Below are 27,756 nucleotides of genomic sequence, written 5' to 3'. Positions count from 1 at the left end.
AGTATGGAACACTCAGAGAAAACTAAATAAGCAAAAGTCATTAAGTCACACAGCTGGCAAAGCAGCAGCTTGACAAGGAGGAGACACCCAACTGCACGAATAAGCCTGGCTGTAACATAAAGCTGAGATAAATCACAGTAATTATAGGGAAATTTTTCATTGTACCTCAAACAGACGATTGTCAAATTCTAATCCAACACCCAAACATAGCCAGAAGTGTTACTAAAGTAAGAAGCAAAATTGTGAAAGCAGACTGGGTCAGATTTCTTCAGTGTTAGATCATCCTCCTCCTTTACCTCACTGAGAGGTATCGCCTCACAAACTTGATCAGTAAACTACAAAGGGGTTTTGTTTCTCTGTTCTTTGAGAGGTTTCTAAAAATGCAAAACGAGAAGTGTCAACAATCATCAAAAGATTATTTCAAGTTAAGAAAATGGAGTGGTGGGAGTAGAAGGGGCACAGGGGGAGAAAAATCTACGTGAAAGCCAGCTTGGCAGTTCAGTGCAAAAGTAGTAACTGTTATTCCATAACAGAGAAGAAAGAGTGAAAGACAGACTTTGGCAAATCTGCAAAGTTATTACAGAACAGCTTCAACTACTACAATTTCTTAATTCTACATCTTGCCAGCTACGTATACAGCCTATCTGGCTGCCTAGGCAGCACAGACACAGGTCCCAGCTGCACACACCAGCCCTTATTCTCAGCATGCTCCTCTGCTCCAGGGCAGCTGCAGAAATGCTACAGCTCCGCACACTGGGCTGCAGACAGGCAGCAACACCAGCACAGGGAGGCAGAGCAGGCAGACTCAGAACATCACTCCAGCCCCGACGTGATCTCAGGCCACAAATTCTGCACCAGCACAACTTGCTAAGTCCTATTTCTTGGTTGTTGAAAAGCCTATGATCCTAAATCCAGTAACATATGAGAGAACCTCTACCTTTGAACTTGTTTTAGGAGCAAGAATCAACTTGTGCATGTTCAGCTCAAGCAATAGTTCACACAAAGGAAAGGTCAGAACAGCCAGTAGAATGCAGCTGCGCTGACCTGACACAGATCACCAATGTCAAAAAGTTTCTCATGTCAGCTACCTCATTAGTTCTTGTTTCAGAATGGTGCATAGCTCTCTTCAAATCCCATCAGTCACTGACACACCATTCAAGCATAACACGACACTACTAATAACACTCATTCCAGTGCAACTTTCACCTCACTCCTTTGCAGAACAACCAAGTTCTGCAAAGTATACTGCCTTCCATCCCACCACAAACTGCAGTGTGAAAATGCAGCACGAACACTACGCAAGACCCTTCCCTCTGCCCAGTGCTGTATAACCACCTCAACTCCCTTCAGTTCCCCATGTAACAAACATCTAGTTGCACTGAAAACGTGTTGTAAAATACTTCACTTCTAAAGCTTTCTTGTCAAATACTGAAATAGTCAGAAAGTTGTAGTAGCTGTTACCTTCAAAAGGGATGCTGATGTCCCGGGTTTGGAGAGTTTTGTTACTGCAGACAGTGAGGAGCCGCTCTCCGGTTTGGTTTTTTCAGTTGTTTGAGTCTTATTTACTCCAGGCACTTTGGGCACTGAGCCAACACTCCTGCTTGCTTTCTTCATTCTGGGCTGTCTGTTTATGATGCATTTACAAACAAATCTGCAAACAGAAAGAAGTCTTCAGCACGAAATACAAACGAAACACAGCGTATTTTTGTAACACTCTATTTAAGAGCGGAAGTCCAGAACAGCACTAAGAACCACAAACCAGAGCCAAACAGCATATATATGGAACTGACCTACAGGTTTTATGCTTTTATAAAAAGGATTTTATTTTTTTACCACGAGTTCCTACAGCTCTGCTCCAAGATTTATTTTTTCCAGTTGCCTTTCCACAAATGGCTCTGAACCAAAGATACTCTAGAAGTGACCCATGTTACTGAGTTTGCTTGTTAGCTAGCAAAAGAAAGGCTTATTAGGGCTGCAGCGTTCTTTAGTTCTGACTGTGGGAAAGAAAATACCGTGGGAGCATGAAGGCAACAGGCTGACTCCCAACAACAGCGGATCTGAGAAAAGATTAGCTTGGTAACTGAAGTACTGAAGAGTATCAGCAGTTGCAGAGAAAATGGGCTTATATAACAAGTCAGAGAAGATGAAAAATCCTCATCCCTTGAAACCAGTTATTATTAAAAGTCATGTTAATAAAGATGTGGGATTTCAAGTGTCTTGAATGTAAGGTTTCATGCTGTCACATGGTTATGATGACTGTCTCCAAGAAGTAACCCAGCAGCCCTGCCATGGGATGCCTGAGCACCTCCTCGCCTTCCAGCTCCCTCCAACAGCAGACAGCTGTCAGACCTGTGGCCCAGCCACGAAAAACCAAGCTGACTTTGCACAAACATGGAGCAGCTGCAGCAGACAGCCGCACTGCCAATTCCAGACGAACGCCACAGGAAAGGTGGAAGAGCTGACAACTTGGTGCAGGGACACAAGAAGGACCAGACACGTCGTGCTCATCCTCTCTCTTGCGGAAGCAGGACAGCTGGCAGCTGCCTTCCTCATCCTGCCTGAGCCAGCAGACAGAGAATGGAGCAGGAGGAGAGAACACCCTTGCTCCCCCTTCAACCTCCCAGGCTGGATGGAGTAAGTGCTCTGCTCTACCTGAGCTCAATATCCCACAGCTAGTTAGAAACACAAAGCCCATTGAGTTCTCCTTATCTCTTCCAAAGCAAAAAGCTTCAGAGGCACAAAAAGCAGATGGGCAACCGAGTGCATGAGAAGTGCCACACACAAGCATGGGAATCAGAAGCAATGTGTTACACTACCAAAGTGACACTGAACACCAAGCACGCACTCCTCCAGCCCAACACCACTTCTGCACACAAGCAGATTCCAACTCTGACCTCCCTCAAAGTCAGTAAAACTCCCAAAGCTTTATATCTTCAGATCCCTCAGCGCCATTAATACAAAGTCTCATTTTAAGACACTGAAAATATTTGTTTATAGCTTCCAGACTCTTGAACTCTGGCACGAACAGACACAGAAAACTTTGTCCACTGCTGCAGTTTCCCCCATCAGAATGTCAGCAATGCAGCAGTGCTGCCATGCTGCTACCAGGAACCAGAACGCCCGCGCAGAGCAACACATCGCCGAGGAATCATCTGAAATGGGACACTCCTAAGAAAAACACAACAAAGCCCAAACCAGAAAAGCCCCCGCCAGAGAAGCCCCGTGAAGGCGAAGCGCTTGCTGTACACCAACACCTCCCCACAAGGTGATGTTTAGAGGCAGGACCACGCTGCCATGCTCACGCTTCTTGCCTTTTCCATGTTTGTGAGTCAAACGCTTCCACGTGCTTTTGATCTTATTCCACTGAAAAGAAGAACTGAAAAGAACAAAGAGGACAGCGAGTGTGAAGAGAAAGTGGTGCAAAACTGGCTCCATTACAAATAATTGTAATGTCCTACTGATTACATAAAAAGTGACCCATAGCACACTGGAGAAACAATAAACCTTCTATTCTTGCAACGTTCACTTCAACAGCAGTGATTTCAATAAGTGAAAATAAAGTAATCTGCGTGAGCTTAACGTGCAACACGATGTAATTCAGGTAAGAGCTAAAATAACATTTCATCATGGTTTTAAAGAGCAAACATTCCATACAGGACTGCAGTTCATAACTTACCCCAGGGAGAAACAAGTTACCAAAGCCTTCCCTCCCCTGACACACTCCCTCCTACCTCAGAAAACCCAAAGCAAAGAGCAGAGAGGAGCTCAGCACAAACAGCAGAACACAGCCTGCAACCCCCTGAGCTGCTCCTGGGAGTGCCCCCAGCACACACCAACAGAACACCGACCCACCAGCAGGGCACGAAGCGTTACTGCAGCCATTTGATTAATGCCAGCATTACAGTATCAATTGTAGCATTAATCAGGATGGAAAAATGCCCAAATGAGCCCCAGCTATCAGATAGAAAGACCACATTCCTGACATGCAATGCAAGTGCTGCCTCCAACCTGTATCCCCTTCCAGAGCTCTCTCTCTCAGCAGCACACATGGCACAGGACACAAAGGCAGATCCAGCCAGGATGCAGCTCTGGCAGTGTGTGGCTCCAACCCGGTGCTTCATGCAGCTGCAAACACGGCACCATAAATAATAATTTGAGAGCTCCCTGCCCAATAGCACGACGCTGCTCCTGAGGCTCCTGGGCTGATGCACCCAGCCTGGCGGTAGGCAGCGCTCACAGGGCTGCCCCTGTATGTACCTACAGCTTTTAGAGACCTGAGTGCTGGGGTGATTTCTTACCTTTCTTCATATGCTTCTTTATGCAAATCTTGCTGTCACAGAGGTAAGAGGAACAGAAAGCAGTTTCCTGAGCCTGTAAGGCAAGAGGGCATCCAGCAGCAAACAAGGCACCAGCTGTCTGCTGCTTGCTGAAGATACCTCATGGAGGAGTACGTTGTTTCACCTATTAACGTTTTCCAACAAAATGTGGTAAATAGTATCAGAATGCCTCTCAAGAGTTACTTAAAAGTAAAGAGATGTGATCCCTCACATCTGAGGACACAGCCTTTTTGGAAGCGCTGATGAACAAAGCAGATGTCCAGAATGCAGAAGGAAATGGCTATCTTCAAACCGAGCCCTGCACTCGGTACGCTCACTCTCTGTGTACAAATTCCTTGGATTTGATGTATGCAGGCTGATGACTTCTGCCCAAACAAGCAGGGAACGACATTTTTAGGCCACAAAGAGAGTCTCAAAAGGCGGAAAAGCAAAGGAAAGATTATGCAATACAACCCCTCCAGCCTCCTGTAAAAGACGCATCAGAATGTCTTCAAGTCTCTGCAGGCAAGAGAGCATAACTACCACCAACTCCACGTCTGGAACATGAAATAAGCTACCAGGGCAGAGACACATAGCATGCACTGCTCACACCCCCAGCCCACAAAGCTGCACATCACAGCAGTCAGATGGAGGCATGTTCTGAACAGATCAACACTGCTCAGCGTGACTTCAGTGCTTTGATTCGCAGCATTTGGGAGAAGTCAAAAAAGTAAAAGCAATACCAGGAATTACTGAGAAAGTAACACAAAACCATAAAGCAAACGCGGAGCTCAGCAAATCCATCTCTCCTGCCCACCCACACATCAGCTGGTACGTGCTGTTCCCCAGCCCCAACCTAAGGGCCGCATTTGGACTCAAAGGAGCCCCAGCGAGGGGCAGACATGAGATCAAAGGCACTTCACAGCTTCTACAGGACATCTCCTGGGGAAGGTGATGAACAGCCCATGGGAGCCCAAATGGCATAGAGTGGGCAGAGCGGGGCTGCCTGCAAACCACCACCACTGCACTGAAAGGCCGACAGCCAAAGCCAAGTTCCAGTGAGACAAACGAGCAGTGCTGTTAAGGCAGTACTGATATTGCTATTTTTCTTTTGAAACCCAAAGGAAGAAAGAAGAGAGCTGTGGGTGAGAAGAGGCCGTTGTGCACCTCCATTCCTCTGCTCCTTGTTTGGAGAAAACTGCAGAGCTGTAAGTGCTGTGAGCAACGTGCACCCGTTGCAATGCTTCGCATTCCAGACAAGTGACAAGAGCAGCTCAGAGCTCCTAACTAACAGGCCGTGCTCTAAAAAAGCCTTTTCATAACAAAATTAAATAACGCCTTGTTTCCAAGCTCCTACCTTAAACAGACGTTATTTCAAACCACTGCTGAGGACAGAAGAAAACAAGCATCCATCAGACGGGCTCCGCTGCCCTTCCCAGCACAAACTGTGAGCAGCACCTGGGGAAGCTCTGCTGGCAGCTCTGCCGAGCAGAACAACGGCCCCAGGGACAGTGACCCCAGCAGCCCCTGGGCAGCTGTGCCAGTGCATCACTGCTCTCTCAGAGAAGAAACTGTTGCCAAAATCTGACCTGAACCCATCCTGTGCACCATGACACCGTCACTTCTCATTCTATTGCTGTTCCCCAGGAGCAGAGGCTGATCCCCACCTCACCACCACCTCCTTTCAGGGTATTATAGAGAGCGATGTGGTCACCCCTCACAGCCTTCTCTCCTCCATTCTGCACCTCGTAGTAAAATTCACACTTGCATCCAAACTTCAAACTACACACATACAGATACAGTACAGACCTATTTCCTGGATTGTCATTACAACTCTCTGTCAGACTTAAAAGGTTTAAGCAGACTTGGCAGAAGTATCCATCTTCTCTACAAAGCTCTCAGGTTAGCACTGCATTAGAACAGAAGCACTGTTTCGGCACTGCAGGCTTTCTGGGTTAAAAATAAAAGCAAAATTATTACACCACACATTTCCTGGCCAGAGGACTGGCTGCCTTAAACTGCAATCAGCAAGTGATAGGTGGTAGGTAACCCTGTGATCCCATCGTCACCTACCAGCTATTTCAGGGAGCTCTGAAATAACTGTTATTGCACAAGCCAATCACCCTCCAGCTACAAAGGTGTATTTAGAATCACGTAACCTTAAGCACATATTCTATTATTTAACCCACACTTAGGTTGCCCTGTGGAGATTCTCCTTCTGCAGCCAAGGAAGCACTTGCACAAAGAGCAACATGCTATCTGAAGAGCAGGGAACTTGGCACGACAGCTTCCTTCCCTTTCAGCTCAGCAGTAACACCTCATGGCACTCCTATACCCAGGACAGAGTGCAACAGTGGCCTTTCCCCTGTCTCCACTCACCTCTGCCAGCTGAACTCTGCTACCAGCAGCTGCACTAAGCCTGTAACAGCATGAGAGCAACAGGGAGAGGAATGAGGTCGGTATGCTGGCTCCCATTAGAAGAAGGGGGACAGAGAACACTAATAGACATGCATTGTGCTGCCTGAGGAGCCAGAGCAGTGCTTTCCAGCACAAGTATGTACAGGCCAAACCTGAAAGTGAATAAATTCACCCAAATCAAACATTCATCCAAAATACTCTATCGGATCATCGATTTGTGCAAAATCCCCAACGCCTGCTTCCTGTTTGCAGCTCGGTCCCAACTATCAATCTGTTCTTATCAGATGCTGATTCATGCATCCTCAACTTGAGGACTAATGCTGCCTGCACTGCTGCTGCTGAGAGACAGCAGGGTGCTCACCATGCCCATTCCATCGCTGACCTGGCCCGGCAGCATTCCTGAAGGGCCGCACCACCTGAAGCCATCCCAGCCCCAGGGCTCACACCTGGATTTCCAGCAGGGGATGTCCGGGTTCTGGTCACAGCTGGGCCGAGCAAACGGCATGAGTGTGAATAGTCCATCTGTAAACCAGTCCTGCTGGGGCTGGGGGAGGGAAATGCCTTCTGGGGATTGCTTAAGCCGGTTGTGAAAATCATTTAATTGTACCCTGCCACCAAAAGAGACAGTCCCACCCCTTCCTCTGTCCTCTCCCTCGTTTCAGTTCTAGAGATCGCAGCTCGTTTTCTGATGAGTTAGTTTTTTTCATCAGATCAGGGCTGATCTGACTCACCTTATAATTACCAGGCATTACGCAGAGCAGCAGGCCACGGAACTGGGAATGAGAGGAAGGCTCCCCCCGTGGGGCACTGCTCCACACCAGCCTGAGCTCAGAGCGAGACCACACGGCACAGCTGCCACCCTGCTGGGAGCAGCCCCATGCTGCTGCCCCACCACCACTCTGTGGGGCCACATCAACTGGATGAGGAAACCCATGAGCAATCTGAAGACAGAACACAGAGGCTGCTAGCAGAGCTGAAGGTCAGCTCTGTCTGGCTATGAGCCCTGTGCTCTGAGCCACCTTCTTGTCTCTGAAACCTGACAACTGCACACTCATGACTTGGTTTTAAAACCTTCAGGCTTAGCAGACAGAGATGAGACAGAACTGCATGCAAATCCTTCCTAAACACCATGCTAGCACCAGCGACATTTACCTGCCTGAATGTGAGCCTGCAGATATGCATTTGAGTCACACAGAATTGCTGGGGATACTATGGAGCCTCTCATGGCTAACTGGAGAGAGCCAAGCTGTAACATATCACTCCTCCGGCTGTGTCCCTGTCAGCCCCAGGGCTGCAGCACCTCACAGGGAATGAACTGCTGCAGGAGAACCCAGCGCAGTCTCAAACTGCAAATCATTCCAGAGCTGAATGTTCAGGAAGGCTCTGTCTGCCAGAACTACTGCGAGTGCTTTTAATTAAGAACACACACACAGAAACGGGTTAAGAACACGAAGTTTGAGGGAGAACTGGAAGGAAGGCAGACTCCTGGTCAAGCTGTCCACATCCCAAATACACATCCCATCAGGCCATGCACTGCATGTGTGCAAAGAAGCACCCCACATGGGCTAAATGGCCAAAATGAAGACAAATCATAGCATTACTTTCAGGCTGATGTCATCAAATACATCACCTGAGTACTTCAGTACTACCTTTATTCACCTTTTTTTTTTCCCCTCCTTTAAGTGGTCTCTTTTCACCTACTTCACCATTTACTTGTGAATTCCTCTTTTTGTTACTCCCAGTTCTGCCATGTATTTGTCCTTTGCAAAATTATCAGGAGCCGTTTACTTACAATAATGAAGATCAGAAGTCCCAGTGCCCTTACAGAAGCTTTCCCGAAGAAAACCATGCATGTCCATGAGCATGTGAACAATGAATTATTTATCTGAAGAGGGACAGGATCCTATGATCACTCTCCGGCTGCACTAAGCTGCTAAGTGTTCCAGAGGCTGGGTTGCTCTGATCGTTTCATCTGGAGTAAGCTCAAAAGAAACAAGAAGTGCACTCCCTGTGAGTCGTCACGTCAGGCCACATCCAAGCTTATAACTGAGCCTCTAAGGCCTGCTTATTTTCCCTTTTTCAGTAAGAGGACTAAAAATAAGATCAAATGGGGTGATTTCTGAAGTCAGGAAGTACAAGCATAACATTTGTGATGCTGCTTTTCCCACTGCGCCATGGAGATTCGGTCACGCTAACAGCATTACAAGTTCCTAGAACTGGATCCTGGTCGGCAAGACAGGCTCTAACATTACAAGATCAAGGAGAAAGAACAAAAAATGGAACTTCTGAAGTATGTCTGTGAAAGATCCCTTTAGAAATTCCCAACGCTCGCTCCGTCTCTTCTTTTGTACTGGAACAAAAACAGCATAAACTCACTACCCTACACCATGCTACCTGGAAGCATGCATTTATTCACACCTCATTTATGCTACCTCATCTATTACTCAGTGCAATGAAAGTTATAACAGCCCAGAGATCATTGTCCACTGAGGCCAGAAGTGCTGGTGCCAGCACTGCACTGAGGATGTGCAGCAGGCAGCCAGGCCCAGCCTAACGCCCCAGGTTTCTTGGAGGGACTCCTAGGGACAGGCCCAGTGTGCCTAAATGCCACAGGACTCTACTGCCTTCAGGTAGAAGGGAAGGTGAAACTTCACCCAGCTTCAATACACCAGAAGCACAGTCCTGGAGATCTGGAGGTGCCGTTGTGACGTTCTGCCACTGTCACACTGTAATAAAGCAGTGCTTCATAGAGCTAAAGTCAATAAAACTACAGATTACTATCAACGTCCACGACAAAAGTCCCATCAACGAGCTGCTCCAAGCAGACAAAAGGACTGGGAAATATGGGCTGTGGGGTTTAATTACACAGCACTGTATTTGACAGAAATAGGAGAATGAATTAAAAACATCTCAGATGCTTTGTTCTCCACAGCCACGTCCTGTATTGAGTAAAGAAATCAGACATGGGGTTTCAGCAACAAGAAAACAACTGAAAAAAAAATGCAGATTCTTTCTTTCCTTACTCCACACAGCCCAGGGGCCTACGAGCTGACTTTTCCATCAGCTGAAAACGTAGTGATACCATCACACAACGTACTCCCATCTCACTTTTTCAGATCATTATGCAAGACTATCTGTTCCCAGCCCTGGAACCACTCAGGCCACATCACTCAGTGTGATACCTGCCCTGTTCCCCAGCACCTGTGGGGTCAGCGACCCCAGCACCCCATGGGCAGGCTGTGTCAGAGCCTGACTTTTCTTGTGGAGAAGAAAACCATTCTTTGCATTTTTGTTAGCTACCACCTAACAGCAACCTGGAGGAGGGCTGGAGGAGGCATTATGTACTGCTGAGCTCCTGCAGGGCTCACAGAGCGTTCCTGCCTCAGTTCCACCTCAGGCAGCCGAAGTCCACGCCGAGCAGGGCTGTGCAGGAAGCACAGGGCTGTGTTTGCCTTTAGGGCGAGCAGAGCTCTCTCTGGCCGCGTCCTCAGCCGGAGTGCACGGCACTTTTTCACTCAGAGGAACAACAACTCGAAACACATCTGCCGCTCCACAAGCACCGTTTGTGGCTCCTGGCACGGAGCGGATCGAGCGTCGCTGCTGCGCTGCCGCCCTCAGAGCCGCTCTGCGCTGTCACTGCGGCGCAGCTCCAGGATCCCTTTCCCCAGCCCGGATAACGCCGGGCAGCAGCAGCAACGCCCGCTGCGCACCGGCAGCAGCGCTCCGCACACGGGAACAGAACGTCGGAACGCAGCTCTCACCCCCGCCCCACAATCCGGCTCCGGTCCCTCAGCGCGGCCGCGCCGCCCCGCCGTTCCTTCAGGCCGCCCCCGGGCACGGAACGGCCGCCGGACGGCGAGGCCCCTGAGGGCGAGGCGGGGGGAGGAGCCCGGGGCACGGCCTGCGGGGCCTTCGCGGCCCTGAGAGGGGACCCTCGGGGGTCGGGGCCGGCGCTCGGCGCTTACCGGGCAGCCGCCTCCTCCTCCTCCTCCTTCCCGCGTCTTCGCGGCGCGGCCCGACGTGAGGGGACGGGGCCGGGCCGGGTCGGGCCGCGCGCGCCGCCGGCGGGAGGCGGAGGGGGCGCGGAGGGGCGCGCGCGGACGGCAGGGAGCCCCCCCCCCCCCACCTCGCCCCGTCCCGCCCCTCGCGGGCGGTGCCGCCGCACTGCGCGTGCGCCAGCCGTCCCACTCCGGAGCCAACCCGGGGCCGAGGAGGCGCGTGCGCCGTGGCGCCGCGCGCGCTCCTATTGGCGGGCGGCGCTCTGCTCGTGCCGCGCGGCACCTGAGGGAGCGGCCGTTCGCTGCTCGGTGCTGCAGCACAGCTTGGTTACCTTTACAGGGAAAGCGTTTCTTACGTGTTTATGGGATCAGGTTGCGATGAAGGTGTCGCCCCATCTTTCCGTGCTGGCAGGGGTTTCTCTGGAAAATGGAGGCACTGCTCAGCCCGGGTCTTTGTGAAGGGGGAGAGCGGCTGGACGTGAGGGGAGAGCTGAGGCAGGGCAGCAGGGCAGGCTGAGCAGAGGCCCGGTCAGGAGGCAGCCCTGCGTATCCTGATCTGCTGCAGTGCAAGTCTGCTAGGTCAGCAAGAGCCATTTTACAGAAGGATTCCGCATTGAAGCTCTAAGAAAGCAAATCTGAAGCTATATTATACAGATCCACAGTGGGGAAGAAGTGTTAGTAACGCCCATCGAGTTCCCTTGGGAGAGCCTGATTTAAATAAGTGATTCCATTTGCACCTCGATTGCTACAAAACGCTCATTTAATGCAATATTTAGCGAGGCCAAAGCTGACTTCATAGTAAATATCAGTGATGGAAAGCTGTGAGGTGTGAGGCTGGCTGCATCAGTAAATAATCCTGGTAAGGGATTAAAGGGATTAAATACCTGATAATGTTAATTACATACCTGCTAACGCATTTTACCCAGCTACTTCCCTGCCTTTCGTGCTGTTCCTGTATATTGCAGTTGCTTTAATTCAGCAATGGCCTTCTGCTAGCCTGTAGATTTCACTGAAGTCATACAGCTTTTACCTTGTAAAAAATGCAGTAGCTCTAATTTGGAAGCAGTAGGAGTGGTCACTTCCAGACCTTTGGCAATCTCAGTCAAACACAATTCACACACTGAGTTTAATGTAGGCCCGGTTCTTCATTAAATAAGACCCAAAGAACCCTGACGAACAGATACAGGAGATTTTATTTAACACTGTGTACAAAGAAAGGCTACAAATGCCTTAGACTTTTTCCCCCCAATACAGTTTTTGTATCCCTTTCATACCACTTATCTCAGAAAATTAAAAAAAAGAAAATCCTGAATGATTATTTTCCCCCTTTTTTCCATTTTTCATCACATGTGCCTAAACTGAGAGATATTCAGTCATTTCAACACCTTTCAGTAGTAAGCTCTTAGGGTTGGTTTTCTTTGCAAAAACAGAGCACTGAGATACCGAAGCACTGACAACAGCAGTATGAAACGTCAAAACCAGCCTCTGTAACACGGTGAAGTGACAACAACTCCAGCAGTATTAATTCTGAAGAAACCCCAAATTATCCAAACAGTAACAAGTTGTTTTTTCTTCTACGCCTGATAAATTATCACTAATTATATAATTTAATTGTATTTATATTTAGTCTTATGACCTCCTTTCACTGGCATTCTTCATGGATTATAAACACATGTAATAGAGATAAGAACAAACTATATAACCAATATAGGCAAGAGAAGGCTTTGTTTTGCTCCCATTGCTTTTTGCTGGACAGACACAGGAAGGACAACACGTCACATGTGTCCTTCCATGAGATCATACTTAACTTCACCCGACCACTGTGCTGCTCTTTGTCATCCAGCATTAATTCTTCACCCTCTTTTTGCTGCCGTGGATAGTACCTAGTCACTTTTAGCACTGATATCCCATCTCTGTAAAAGATCTGTCCTTGTGTATCCGGGATTCCAAATTACTGAATGACTTGCAGAAGTTTTTGTATGTTGCTGTGGAGCTCAAGACAAGATTTCTCCTAGGCTGTGAGAAGCAATGAGGAAGAGATCAGAGTGGATGCATTAGAAGAGGCTGTTGTGAAGAACCTTTCTGCTATGTCAGCAGTCAGCATTTTCATTATGTTACTGCTGTATTTGAAGGAGTTTTAATATTCAGATCAGTTTTCAGCTATTTCCATAACCCCATAATGGTTATGGAAGTCCTCTCCCAAACATGACTAAAATGGAAGAAATTTGAGCTTGCCTATTTATATTGGCGGTTGATAATTCAATTAGGCACTATAAAAAGATGGGTCTGACCCCATAATTGCTTTCTGGGCTTCGCCTCACAGGGAAAACGTGAGCCTCTAAGGAGCAAAGCCATCTGCTCACTGGTGGGCTCTTCCCATTGTGGTTCTTTGGCCATCTGTGGGAAGCAGCTATGTTCTCTTTCCAGGCAGGAAGCTGTTTTGTATACAAGCATGCTCTTCCACACATCCACAGGGATATAAACTGGTCCTGCAATAGAAATCACTCTGCAGATAAATGGTTGATCTGTAGAATGCCTTGAAATCTCAGAACATCTTGTCACTGCAATAATTACACAAACACAAGCCCTAGCAAAAAATCCAAGAAGAATTCTCCGTTCTGATGAATCATTTCAATGAGATGATTTGAACATGACTGCAATTAAGGCAGAGCAGTAAAACAAATATTTTTTCTAGGCTTGGGCACTCTGTGATCATATTCATTCCCAAGTATGCTTGAGCAGGCAAAAAAATAGAACATATCTTACTTGCAAAACAAGCCTGCACAAGCCTGGAGCATTAACACTACCTGGTCCACTCTGTACCAGAAAGCTGGAAATATTCCAGCCATCTCCAGGAATAGCCCTGCTATAAACTCATTTCTACAGTATAGGATGATGTGGTTTCTGATAGAAAAGGGGAGGGTCTCTTACTGAAAGAGGAAACGTGACAGTAGAAAGTAAAGTGATGTGGCATGTATTTGCACAGGTCACTGCATGCTTTTACAGTGGTGTCCTCCAATTCTACTATAGAGTGGCAGAATCAACAGTGGAGGCCCTTGAACAGTTTTCTCGTTCTAGCATTAGCACGTTTGCTTGACCCAGGCCTAAATCTAGCACCTGCTCCTGGCAGAACCGAGATAATGCATATGCTCCTTTTGCCTTGGCCCTACTGTTTGCACCATTCAATCACTGCAGGGAGTCGTGGTATTCTATCCTTGCAGCTCAGAAGCAGCCTCTTCCAGCTTAAGCTGTATTCTAACCTCCTGGTTCCATTTTTCTTTGCAGTAGCGTTTCACCTTTGGTTTAACACAGACTCTGGTGCTCTGTTGCCATGGAGGAAAAAAAAATGTACAGAGCATGTGATAAGCTTTGCTTTCTTGGCACTGAACTGTGAAGATTCAGTAGTGAGAAAGAGGGCTGCAGCACATCAGAAGGGAGGCTGCAGCAGCTGAATTCCTGGCATTCCTAAATTTATGTTTATTTACTGACAAGGCAGTCAGTTATTGAGGCCACAGGTCTTCTTCTGTAACTTGAAAGGAGAGCTTCTGCTTTGTACAGTTCCAGATCATCTTATCAGAGTGATTCCTAATTGTTTTTTGGTTGTTTTTTTTTCAATTTATGTCATCTTTCTTCCCTAAGACTTTGGTAAGAAATAACAATTAGCTGTGAGTACCTCCTTCTATCAGCAGTCCTTTCTTGATTTTAAGGAAGATCCACATACTTTCATCTACCCAGTGAAAACTTCCATGGAATGCACACAGGTATCCATTTAATTCTGGCTGCGAATGGAAGATTGCTGATATTCATTGTAAGGCTCCGTGATCTCAGCTGCAAGAACCCCGTGTTAAAGGAAGTGGATGGTATCTGATTTTTCAGGCAGCACTACAAAGGGATGTTAGCAAAGCTTCCAAAGCAAAACGTAACTGGACTAAACGAAAACCCAAGGAGGAACAAGTGACTGACTTCCAACGACTCCAAATTTTGATTATTCTGAACATATTTCCTTCCTTTTTCAGATTTTTCTGTAAGGAACAGAAGCAAATCCCTCAAATCTAGCGTGAATTTGTTGGTCTTCTATTACTGCAAGTTTCTCTCTTTTTGAATTGAAGAGAGAAAGAGCAGAAGCTTTTCTCAAACATTTCCCACTTCTTCCTAACATTGCCATGGTGGGAATGCCACATCTGACAGCACTGCCTCAGCAGAACAAGCCCTGAAAACAAAGGACTCAGCAACCAGTGAGGAACCAGAGAGGGTCGCTTTTCTCTCCATCAGATTTTCAGTATCTCTGAAAGTTGTGCTGGTCAATTTACATTCTGTGCATACTTCAAGAACGGTACAGTAAGAGAAATGAACAAGTTGCCATGCCTTCCAGTGTTACAGTGGGTGACAGGCAAGCTTAGAGCTCCACGTATGCTTTGCAGAACAGTACATCCATTTAAATAAACTCATATAAAAGTAACTCAATGGTGAGACACAATTTTAAACAGGTAAAATGAATAAGCTGTGGAAATACTGCAGCTTCCATCAAACACTCTGTGGTTCCACCACCTCGTGGCCAACGCAACACATTGCAGTTCTGCTTCATCTGCACGCTGACAGCCTTAGCATGAGCAATGGAAAGGTGGAATCAAGGCGAGCAGTTGGCATCAGCAAATACAGTCAGTGCACAGCTGTACTTTGCCCTTAGCTGATATACAAAAAAATAGCAGCGTTAGAAGCCTGCAATAGCTTGGCTGCACCTCAACTTGCTTAAAGTTGTGCAAGGATAAAGAACACCAGCAGCATTTCAACGGATGTGTTTCAGTTTAATTTCAACACCCTCCCACGAAAAGCACACACAAAACAAAGCTGAGAGTGATGTAGCACTATTTTCTTCTTGCCCATCATTAAAACCTTTTCCCTTATTTTGCTTTACTTTTTAATTAAAAAAAAAAAAAAAAAAAAAAAAACCAACTGATCACTGTTTTTGTTTTTGTTTTTTAAAAGAGAATTTTAGAATAGTTTCTAACTGCCAAGAAACCTATGCTTCTTTCTCACACTGGAGGCACAGTCTGTCCTAAAGACCTGCAGTATTTCTGCTGAAGCTGTTGATGTTTCAGCTGCTTCTTTAGAAATTTCTTTCCAATGCAATAGAAACAGAAAGAACACAAACTCAGTGCAGTTTTAAAGGGTAATTTGCTCTTATGTTGTTTATATTGTACACTGTATATTTTCTTACGGGAAATGCAGAAGTTAGGTTTTCTGACACAGCTCTTAAATCAGAAGGCCTTCTGTAAAGCCACGTTTTTACAAGTCCCTTTATGTTGTAAGTGTGATAAGGCTTATTAAAAACACAACAAAGTTTAAGAAAAAACCCAGGCCCACAACATCCCTTGGAAAAGAATACAAAAGCTTTTTGGAAACGCTTCATTTCTGAACACAAACGTCTATCTGAAAAAAACTTAAATTGCAAAATTAACAGCAATTCAAAAAATCAATTCTCGTCTTTCAAATCAGTCCATGATTTCATCATTAGCAGAAACATCCGCTGTTTTTTCCAGCCCAAAATTACCAGCTTTGGGGAAAACATACTCAACAGAAATAATTAATGGGTTACGTTAAATTACCTTTTTTCCCTGATCCACATGCCTGCATGTTAGATTACGTTACATTAGAACTGAGCATCGTAATTGAGAGACTAAAGCAACAACCTGTAACAGTAACCAAGCAAAAGCCGTTTCTCATAGTTACACGCCGTACATCAGTAACTTAATATTAATATTAATTTCCTATATAAATAAAAATAAAAAATGGGGTAAAAGTAAATTGGCACAGTCATTATGGTATTGCTTTCCAGTTTCAACACTGCAAAGGGCAGCCACAGATTCTGAACACGGAAAGGAAAGGGCTCTGGCACCCAACCGTCTCCTGCACTTTGCTCCTGCTGTTGGTCTGTGGGCCTTTTTTCCTTCCAATGCAGTCAGCAGCAGCGCCACTGCCTCAGATGCACCACACAGCAGCTTGGAATGGGCAGCTGTGCAGCCAGCAGGAAAAGGATTGTTATGGATCTGCTAGGTGGAAATGAGAACAAATACATAAAACCAAAACCACGCTGTGGTTTACTGTTTGCCTGACTTAAGTCGAAAGTTGTCAAGATTGTGACTAATTTTTACCTTCAAAAAGACAGAAATAAATACAAAAAATGCTAAGCCTTCAAGTTTTCTTGCCTTCATCCCCTCCCTCCCCCCAAAAGCACCTCCTACTATAAACATGTTTTCTGTTTTCCAGATTCAGAAGTCGGAATGTAATGGAAATACATATAAGAGAGAAGGAATTTCTAGTTGTACGTTACATTACAAAGAGGTTTGCTCCCAGACCTAAGAAGGGAGGGATACTAAGCAATATTAAATTCCTATAAGGATCCTTACATAGCATGCAAAATGTTGATATACTCACAAAATCGGAATTTCTATTTTTTTCCTTTTTGAATTTGTAACTTCACAGTACAATATTTTCTAATATTATGCAGCAGTCAAAATTACATTGACTACAAAATCATTTCCCTTCCGTTATTTCTTTCTCTCCATTTGTTTGAAAGACTCCTTTGTTGGTGGTTTTTTATGTATATTTTTGTAACTGAGACACTGCAGGTCACTCATCAGAAAACATAAAATTCAGCATCACGGGGGTTGCTTTCTCTGTGGAGTTTCTCCTCAAATGATGTTGGCAACCCAACTACACCAATCAAGATCTGTCCTTCCCTCCCTTTCTCCTTGCTGATTCCTCCCCTTGTCTTCATGCTACACTCTTCTTCTTGCCTGGATGGTTGCCACCAAACGGATGCTGCATAACTGGGTATGAAGCAACGGGGGCTGGAGTTGTTAATGACAATGGAGTGATTCCCACCTCTCCCAGGACGTTTGGCACAGCTGCTTCATAGCCAGAACACTTTGCTCTGGATGCCAGCAATGAGATTTTGCTTTCAGTTCCCTAGACGAACACTGCTGTCCTTTACACCTGTGTAACCCCCGTGGCTCTGACCAAGTTAGGCAGGAAGACACCAGCCCAGTATTTAGTGAGACCTGCTGTACAGCTCCGTGTGGTTCCACAGAAACCCCTTCACTGCTCTTACTTAACACAGGCTTGACATTTCTGAAGAGGACACATGCATGCTACTGGCTAGGCTGTCCATAAAGTACATTCTGACATATTTATCAAAGCAGCTATCAGAAGATGACTCTCGTAGAAGCAATGCACATACAAAGCCTCCAAAATTCAAGTATATATCTATATATTAAAAAATATGTTCTGATAGGAGTAAGCAGCCAGGCAACCTGATAACCACTAATAATTTGTTTTGTCCACGGATGCTTCAATTATTTTTGCAGTGTTAACATCTTTTCTTTGGAGTGTTGGGAATTAACAGCCTTCCCAATTAATTTTCATTAAGTTTGGCAGAGTCTAAGGAATTCAGCAATCCTCTCTGGATAATATTGCTCCTGCTTTTATATGCAAACAACCAACGAATCACAAAGCACCGACTCAAACCGTCCCTGCCTCTCTTTAATTTGCTGTATTTATTTGTAGTGAAAAATCATTGAGTCTGGGCCCTTCAACACCCCCACCCCCCAAAAAATCACTCCATCAGAAGTGCAACATAGGCAAGAGCACAGCATCTCCTTGTATAAACATTTGCAGGAGAAGGGGTGGGCAAGACAAATAAAAAAGTTTGAGTTGTATGCAAAACTGTTTCACTTCTTTAGAACCCTGTTCAGGTCAGGACTTCAATTTCAGAGGAGGGTGTCTTAGATCCCAGACCCTTCCCTTCTTTCCTCTTCTTGCAAAGCAATGCTATTTTTGTAGCCTAGAACAGTACTTTAAAAACAGCAGTTATTAAAGACACAGTTGTGATAGATCCTTTAACTCCCTCTCACCCAAAAACGGGTATCCTATCAAGTGGTCCATTAGAAATCTTGACGTTTCTTTATGACAAATCCATAAAATGAGGAATACTTTCCATCACATTCCCAACAAGAGTAACAGCCACACTCCGTGGTGCATCTGTTCAAGTGTCTATTGCTCCTTCTAGTGGAGGTTCTGCACAGCTCTATCTCCACTTCGATTCTCATTCTCCTGATCAAAAGTAGGTATTTTTCTACCTTCTCTTCAGCTTGCCACTGGTTAACAAACAGCAGAAGCACTGATGGCCGTAATTCCCCAGAACAGGAACAGGCCAGAAATGTCTGAAGAAACACCAGTCTTCCTTTTTTCAAGAGTGGCAGATTCATGCCAAGAACAGGTTGGGTTTGTGGTGTGGTTTTTTTTGGAGTCCTGTTGGCATCACAGACATCTACACCTCGGTGGAAAAGAGAATACTTTGCCTCTTGCTGTCTGGGGTAGGGATGGTCTCTAGCTGCAGGAAGTACAGAAGGACTTGAACCTGGAAAGAGAAGGGAATAGGTAAAAATAAAGCCTTGTTAATTCATTGTCATGCTGGCTGTTTTACAGCTGGCAGACGTGACTGCATGGCTCTGCATAGGAATTTCTTTGCACTTACTAGTTTAATACAGTGCATAGTATCGGGAGGAATATTAAAAACTCCAATGCTTTGGAGGCACTTTTCAGCTTCAAGGATAGCAAGTGTTGATGTTCCACTTTGTTGAAAAAATTTGATCTATGATTTGCTGTCACTCAATAAGGGAAGTACAAAACAGCATGATGAGCTAACACAGCCTCCAGGTTCCTCTAGCTGTCTGCACTGCTTTAAGAAGGCTGCAAGGGCAAAAGAAATCTGAATCTAGCAAGGATTATTGAGCATTGTGGAAGAACAGTCCTTTTATCCTAGGCTTGTAACACAGCACTCAAAAAGCCTTGAGACTGCTCTCCAAAACCTTACTGTGCACAAAGAAAGAATGCAGGATGTGTGCATATCGACTATTAGTACAGATACAAACTGAACTGCCTGAAGAAATACAGTTCTGTAAACAGAGTCAAAAACGTCTGCACTGGGAGGTGAAAGTCGTTTATGTTTCTCAAAACTGCTATGAAAACAAAGGAGGAAAGCTGAACAAGGCCTTGGTAGATGACTACAGCTTACTTTAACCCAGCTACTGCCTTTAAATGATTCAGTAGCACATTTTGAATTTTACCTGGGACATGACTTCTAGTGACCAGCTATCAGTCATTGTTATAGGCTGGGTTGGGTTGGCAGGGATTTTACTGTCCTTCTCTGAAGGTCTGAGCAGCGTTGGTCCAAAGACAGTTGCAAGATTATGCAGGGACATCTTGTTAATGCTCTCCCTCTCAGCAACCCTGCAAGAAGAAATGACAAGTTGGATCTTTGTAAATATCTGAGTTTGGAAATGTCCTTCAGCAAGAAACCATAATTAATCCTTTTATACAAAATTTAGGTACAGACATTGAAGCAAGCACTCTCTCCATACATCCCCAAATTGACTGTATACATAAACAATACCTTGACCTGACAGCTACAATCTTAGGCACTCTACAAACCCTGGTTTGAGAAAGGGCCTGCTGATTGTTTGGTCAGGCAGAAGTGAGGCAGAAATAAAGGAATGTTTTCATCCCAGTTTCAGAAATGAGAAACTGAGGCACGCAGGTTAAAACATTTACCCAAGGGCACAAGAGTCTGTAACAAAAACAAGCCCAGATTTCCTGGATTTTAATCCAGAACCTCAGTCACAAGATCATCTTTGATGTCTACACTGACAGTCTCTGGATGTACATATGAAATTGAAATACTGTGCATGTATTAAACAAGTTTATTGTATCAAACACATGGAAATATTTTTTCACAGTTGCAACCATATTGCAAAGACAGACAAGATCAGAAAGACCAGTCTAAACAGGGAGCTGACAACTCCAGTTAGAAGTGCAAAACTGGAATTTTTAAAGATGTGTTATGTTAGATTGCAACACCTTTTGAGACAGTACTGACGAGTCCTTAAGCACAAAGTTTCACAATTAATACTGAAACTTTTCCTGATGCAGGTGCAGTTTTGTGGAGATATCGCAGCAGCAATTTGCATTTGCACTAGATAAGTCCTGAGACTTTTGCTACCCCCCTCCTTCAGTTCTAATCCTCTCAGTTCCAGTGAGAACGCAGTGCTTCACTAAACGAGCATGAAGCAATAGTGATCTGATGAGCATCCACATCAAATCAGCAAATGCTTCTTCATTTGCCTGATTCAGCATGTGCTCAGGAGAAGGCGGCTCCTTTTTTCAAAATAACCATACTTTACACGTTGAGTAAGTATCTGAAGGATTCAAACATTACCTTTTTAAGTGGTCCAAAAGGAAAAGGAATGTGACAAGGTTGGGTTCTGGAAGTGATAACAATAGATTCAACATACAGCTTTCCTTTGCAACGGGATCTGAAAGTGCTGCAAGACAAAAAAAATAATAAAACATCACCACAGGCAGTAAATTAGAAATTGACTGAACTGTATAATGTCCCAAACCACCAAATATGGTTGGTGCTGAATGGACTGTAATTGCATCATATTTTGGAAGGCCAGGCAGACATAAGGGCCTCACTGTTAGTTTTCTACTTGATTTCCTGGAGGGATAGAGAACCCTTTTCCCTCTAGCAGTTCAATTGCTTGCAGATGTCCAATCATTAGGATGTTTCCCCTTCATTAAATATAACAAGGCATATCTCTCTCCAAAGAGGACTTCCTTGGAAGACTGAATGGGCAAACAACAAGCACAAACTCAGCAAGTAGGCTGTCATGCTATTCTTTGCCTGCCCTTCAGAAACTTGGACATTTTCTGCTTTCAAAAAATCATGGCATTTGCTCATCCTCAGATTTGCAGCAAGATGATGTCATTCCAAAGCTAATTTCTGAGATCCATTCCACTTCCCTTACGGCTTGTTCCAAGCTTCTGTGCAACATCATAAATACAGTTCTATACTGCTTTAGGAGCAGCCTCCTAAAGAAGAGCATCTTTAACACAGATCCAGGTCATCAAGATTTATTTTTGCTACTACCTACCAATGCCCTCTGCAAAGTTGGGGTACAGTTCATCTGTAAAGAGAGGTTCAGGCAGCTCTCGGAAGTACAGCTTCAATGTGCCTGCAATAGCATTAACATCCATCTCGCTCATCATCACTGACACATCTTTGTTATCTGAAAGAGGGAAGAAGGGAAGAAGGGTTAATAAATGCTGGCCTTGCATTCACTTTTTGATTGCTTTGATTCCTTGTTTACCTCCTGTCTTTGCCCAAATAGCTGAGAGTTTTCCTGTTTTCATTTCTCTCAGTTAAATGACAACTGAGAAATGCTGCACAAATGGCTGCAGTTTCCAGCTTTAAATCAACTAGAAGGAAGTTCACACTATCCATGGTTCCTTCTGCTCTGCCAGCAATGCAGGCCTGATCTGGAAAAAGCCCTGCATGACTGCATTAATATGCATTTCAACTTTTTCTTAATGACCACATTGGTTATTCCAGTTCCCTGCCTCAAACAGCTTAGAATAAGAGACTCTGAGGCTGTCCAGCTCCCCACTGAGTGCTAAAGTACACAGGCAATTCAGGGCTCACATTTCAGTTTTGTTACTTCTAAGTACAACAGAACCACCTCCTTCCCTGAAAACAAACATCAACCAGCAGGGCCATTGCTGGCTTAGCAGAAAATGGCATTTAATGCAAACGAAAAAAAGTTGTTCTTCAAAATATGAAACACTTTTACTTGCACTACTGAGGACTCACAAATCAATGTTTTTGGTAGTTCAGGGGGACAGAAAGGAAAATAGAAGAATGAAGAAAAGCCACACACACAGAAAAAAAGAGCTCCAGAGGTCCTTTGGTTGTCAGGTGGATGCTGAAAGTATGGCAGAAATTTCATTTTCCACAGCACAGCAGTCTGGAGATGTTTAATCTGCTGAGTTTGGATGTCTTTTGGGGACACGTATGTCATTCCGTTAAATGCAGCAGCACTAAGGAACACTGTTCTATACAAGATCAAGGAAGGCTTTAAAATATTGGTCAAAATTAACTGAATTTACAATCTGCACACAGCAGTATAGCCACAGAGTCAAGAAAAGAGCCCTGACCATCCATCTTCTGATTGGTAAATCACCTCTTCTTCCTAATCAACCACTGAATTGCTTCATTTATTTTCTGCTTGCTTCCTTTCACAAAACATTCTCAAACAATTCCAAGGACTTCTAATAATTTGGAGGCAACAATGAGGAAAACTGCAGCTTCTGGCTGCTGCTTCCCCTGAGGAAGCTTCCTGCTATGCAGAGTCTTGGCAAGGCCTGCAAACCAGCCGTGTCATGTCTGCTGGGAGGAATAACAGACGTATTTGGTACAGGGATCTATTCCATCGTAGGTCTTGGGTCGCATCTGTGGCTGAGGAATATGAATAAAACATGCAGCCAGTTTAAAAGATTCTCCTTGAATGAGAATCTCTCCCTCTTAATGCTTCTAGGGGGAATGTAAATTAAAAATAGCGCAGCCATCTGACAGGGAGCTCACACAGGTTCTCACAGGTAGGAGGAAAGCAGGCACAAATACTTACTGACATCAAAGGCCGCTTTCAAAGCCTGGATGTCGGTTGCAACCCCCGAGACACGGTAGATGCCCACCTCCTCCATTCCGCGGCGCTCGATCTCCTCCACGCACTGGCGCACAATGTAAGGCACCTTTGATCTCTCCCTCCTTAACAAAGGAAGACAGAAGAGTTCAGTACAGCTCATGCCCTCAATTCTTGCTACCCCAGCCAGACAGGCGGGCTAAAATCACCCTGTCATTCTGCAGCAGCCCTGAGCACTAGGGCTTCTAGCCAGCTCCTCCTACTGCCCCCTGTGTCTGCAGCCCTGCGGAGGTAATGGGAGCATTCCCAAACTACCCTTGGATACATAGCAACACTGCTGCCTTCAAATTAATGCATTTCCAAAATGAGGAAACACTACACTTCCCAAAGCATGTAACAGAACAAACAGGTTTTTTCTGGTAAACAATTCATGACAAAAGATCGTGGGTTCAAATAATACAACAGGATCCAAAGAACTTGAACATTTCTGGTTATGGAAAGGAAATAACACTCTTTAATGGCTCTGGAACTTTGTGGCCAAGCCAGCTAACAGCAAAGTAAAAGGGCAAGGGGTGTTTCCGGAATTCTGAGAAGTGACATGCTGGAAGTGAACACCCGAGGTTTCCAAGCCTGTATGCAGGTTGGGTTTTTTTCCCATGCAAAAATGAAGCTCACAAAATGTGCACCACCTTTCTGCAGCAACAGCCATCTGCACTGCTACCCAAGTGGAGCAGACTGTACTAAGAAATCCCTCAGTGGCATTAAGACAGGTGCAACCCACTGGCTAATTGGCTTTCTCAAAAACCAATAGGGAGAAATTCAACCCATCCACTCACTTGGTGACAATAGCAATCTTGACCCCAAAGACCCCCGTCTGTTTCCGTGATGGCATCCTCTTCAGGCTGAACTCTCGACTGGTAAACTTCACTGACAGCTTCACTTCAACCTGATCAGAAGAGAGCAGCTGTTACATTTCAAACATTTTTTTTCCCCTTTTTTTATTCTGCAGTGAACAGCAAAGACATAAACCACATCAGAGGTGTGGAAGCAGTGCTGTTTGCTGTACTTACTCCATTCATTGAGATGACTGTGCGTTGCCAGTCCTTGTCCTGCAGTGTCTGTGGGTCCAGCTGAAAAACATGGAAATGACCCTTGAGCCAAGAACAGACTTGGGAGAAGTCAACTAGTCTGAAAGGCTTCTGTGAGCAAGCAAAGCTCCTCCGCTTTCAATGCATTAATTCATTCCCATAGGAAAACACACATCCCAAGGTTTCCCAAATTTTGGGTATCACGACACATACTGTGCATTCTCCAAGCTGGGATGATGATGACATCTCACTCACATAGACAATCCTGCAACACGCTGCAGTGTCTGCTCAACAGCAAAGCCTCGACAAGAAGCCTCAACAAAGAAAATCAGTATTTGAAAGCTAAGAACCTCACATTCCATGGAAAGGGAAACTGCAGTCATTGCTGCAGAACATCAGGCACAAGAACAGTGGGCCAAATTTGCCCTGTCCTGCAGGGCCAGGAGTCCAAAAAGGGGAGGAAATTTTTCTGAAAATAGACTGATTTGAAACAGATCTCTCTCAAAGAGCTGCAAGTTCCAAGCACGTAAGCCAGAGAAAGTCTCCTTTGTTCTCTAATTTCTTGCCTAAAGGAGGCATTGGAATTAATTTTCAGAATTCAGAAATAAGATCAAGAATTGGGAATCTCTGCGTATGTGTACACAGGAAATCTCTTGTCTGAAGACAGATGCCTGCTTGCATGCTCTACTTCAGTTTGGGAAGCCTGCTTATAGTTTCAATAGTCAAAAAAGTTAATTAGATGTAAGTGCTGAAACATTAAAAGCTGGATTATCAAGGCTATGGGTTTTTCTATCAGTTCTCTTGTACTGCACAACAGAACTTTTATGTAATTTCTGTAAGATCAAAGTAAGCACAAAATCCATCCATAACATCTGCTCTAAAAACCAAAAGCAACTGCAGAGTTTTGTTTCCTTTTAAAAAAAAAAAACAACACTGCTTTTCGTTTTTGTTTCCCCCCCCCCACTAAGTGCAATTCTACCTGATCTGCCCAGGCTCACAGTATGGTGATCACAGCAATGTCAGACAGACACACGTTTAAAAAGCCACACCTGACAGTGGACAAAGACAGACCCCCTATTAAGCTCTTATTTTTCCATTCTGGAGTAATTTGTAAGCTTCAGGCATTTACAAACGTTGAATAGGTTATTATTAATTCATCACAGGGAAAGAATCACTTTGCTGCTTCTGCACAAGCGTGAAGGAACGCTAAGTCTGCTACATCACAAGAAGGAGACAGCAAAACTCATGAGCAACATGGGAGGGAGAGAAAATGGCTGTTGAAGTGCAGTTCCTTCAAGAGCTGTTCCTCCCACAGTACCATAAAACCTTCCAAATGCATGGCAGAAAACAGATGCTGCAATCTGGTCTCAGCTGGAGAAAGTGGACTGCAGTTTGCCACAGACTGCTGTGGTTGGATGAGTGCAAAATTACTGTGCTGAAACAGAAAGCCAGACTTGAGAACTTCATAGTTGTTGGCTATGAAGCCAATGGCTTCCTGGAAGGACTACATTCTGCTGAATTCAAAAGACACAATGACCCTACAGTGAGAAAAAGGAATAGAAATGGAACATGATCTACACAGAGATAGGTAACTTTGAACAAATGAAACCTGTGTCAGGATCTGACAGTGGAGGAACCCAGTCGAAAAGAAGAAAGTCAGTTCAGAAACCATGGAAAGCTGTCTCACTTGGAACTGCGTACTACTTTTAATTTCATCTTGTGCACAGTCAGGAAGAACACCTGCCTCTGCTATTGCAAGAATTCACTAAACAAAATCACGTTCTGAAGCAAAGCCCCAAGTTCCATTTTCAGCTTTGCTTGATTTCTATTGAGTGAACAGTTGTGAAGCTGGGAGCAGCTGACTCAAGTACTTAAACATCACACAGCAACTCCAATGCTAACCAAAAGAGTTCAAAACCAGCTGATTTTGCTGACACTTAGCTCAAACTACACTGACAAAACGCAGAAAAGACCTTCCTGCACGAGGACTTCCATCAGCAATCTGCACCAGCAAAAGCTAACAGACTTCAGTGCCTCCTGAGGCAGCTTTGTGGCACTTGGCTCTTGAACACCTGAGATACTGCATGCTCACAAGGAGGCAGCTGCACCACACTCTGTGTTTTGAATTCACTGTTGTCTGCAAAGAAAAAGACACCAGGGCTATTTCTGCAGTACAGTTCCTCCCTCTCACAAAACTCCATGCAAAAGCAAACTTCTCCACCTGGCAGAAGTAAATGTTGAAACAGTGGCACCTGCTGTATGTTCTGGGAGCTCTCACACACCATCATGCTCACACTCCAAACCATCAGTAAATTAACCCAGAACTGCTGTCAGGCACACACATGGCACTTCCCCCGACCCCCTGGCACGCTCCCTGCGAAAGACAACAAGCAGAAAGAAGTTTCTCCCTGCTTACTCACACTGTGGAGACCCCAAGAAGGAGCAGATGAGCAAGTCAGGCCAACCTTGTCTCTGCGCACTTTGTTACAGATGTGATCCCACAGTGGGGTGCTGCCTGCACACATGCGCCTTCCTGCTGAATCGGACCGGCTCCTGAAGGCGTAATTGTGGCAGAAATTCCTGAAGACCCCTTGTAAGGAATAGTCAGTAACTAACAGCTCCCACATTTTGGGACTGCAGAAAGGATCAAGAGGCCGACGGGCAGAAGTTCTTTGCTGCAGCACTTCAGCAAACCCGAATAACAGACTGTTTGCCAAGAGGGTTTGCTTTTAACTCCGGCAGAACAGATCCGCCCCCGCCTGTGCGCCTGGCCAAGGTCCCTACAAGCTGGCCAGAACCTGAGCTGTTCTCCCCTGAATTTCCGTGATGGAAGTTTGGTTTCTAGCGAACTGCATTCTTTCCCAGAATCAAGAGGAAACCATTTCTGAAGTGTTTGGTTTCCTATGAACGAGCCACGCTCGGTGTTCCTGAAAACTTGACCTTCAGCTGTCTACAAAGCTGCCGGCAGGGCTCTTTCTCTTCAATCTTCCCTGATTGCAGGGAAAAGAGGGTTTGAAATACGTGCAAAACAGTTGAAGGAGAACTCTAGCATGGCCCAGTTCATTTAAGCTAGCAGGTATTACCAGTTCTGCTTAGGTTATGGCTACAAAACTTCTACCACTGTACAAAACAAAAGTAAATAGACATTAAAAAGCATGAGTCCAAGTCCTACTCCATCTCCTCAGTGATTGCCATACAGGGATAACCAACAAAAGCAGTGCTCTGGAGTTGGGAGTTCACAAAGACTCTTCTTGCTGGGTAAAAATGCGGACTGAGCAAGGACTGTTGGTGCACCAATTGCTGCCCATGCTCCTCTGTCTCTGAGCTCTGTTGCAGGGCTGGAGGGACCCTCTGTGCTCCCCACCTGCTGTTTGATTGTTGGTAGAGAACAGCTTGT

General features: G+C 45.3%; 2 protein-coding genes across 7 annotated transcripts in view; both read right to left on the bottom strand.

The window, feature by feature from the left end:
* Positions 1-10,812, bottom strand: part of SPECC1L (sperm antigen with calponin homology and coiled-coil domains 1 like) — a 57,753-nt gene extending 46,941 nt beyond the window's left edge. The window contains exons 1-2 of one of the 3 annotated variants that reach the window (XM_048963732.1): positions 10,700-10,812; positions 1,462-1,651 (exon numbers count right to left, since the gene is read on the bottom strand). In XM_048963732.1, coding sequence (XP_048819689.1) covers positions 1,462-1,614 — 153 coding nt within the window. In that variant the 5' untranslated portion in view covers positions 1,615-1,651; positions 10,700-10,812. Of the gene's footprint in view, positions 1-1,461; positions 1,652-3,311; positions 3,333-10,495; positions 10,518-10,699 lie in introns of those variants that run through there. The other 2 variants (XM_048963734.1, XM_048963733.1) reach the window with 2 other exon arrangements.
* A 1,095-nt stretch (positions 10,813-11,907) lies between these two features.
* The window catches only part of BCR (BCR activator of RhoGEF and GTPase), a 102,570-nt gene continuing 86,721 nt past the window's right edge, over positions 11,908-27,756 (bottom strand). For all 4 annotated transcript variants that reach the window (XM_048963728.1, XM_048963727.1, XM_048963729.1 and 1 more), the window contains 7 exons: positions 24,342-24,401; positions 24,108-24,217; positions 23,257-23,396; positions 21,727-21,861; positions 21,009-21,114; positions 19,861-20,023; positions 11,908-19,151 (listed from right to left, as the gene is read on the bottom strand). In XM_048963728.1, the coding sequence (XP_048819685.1) occupies positions 19,062-19,151; positions 19,861-20,023; positions 21,009-21,114; positions 21,727-21,861; positions 23,257-23,396; positions 24,108-24,217; positions 24,342-24,401 (804 nt within the window). In that variant the 3' untranslated portion in view covers positions 11,908-19,061. The remainder of the gene's footprint in view (positions 19,152-19,860; positions 20,024-21,008; positions 21,115-21,726; positions 21,862-23,256; positions 23,397-24,107; positions 24,218-24,341; positions 24,402-27,756) is intronic.

Source organism: Lagopus muta, chromosome 17, assembly GCF_023343835.1.
Source record: "Lagopus muta isolate bLagMut1 chromosome 17, bLagMut1 primary, whole genome shotgun sequence".
Taxonomy (NCBI): domain Eukaryota; kingdom Metazoa; phylum Chordata; class Aves; order Galliformes; family Phasianidae; genus Lagopus; species Lagopus muta.
The sequence above is the reverse complement of the archived record's forward strand: the minus strand, read 5'-3'. Positions and strand labels throughout refer to the sequence as shown.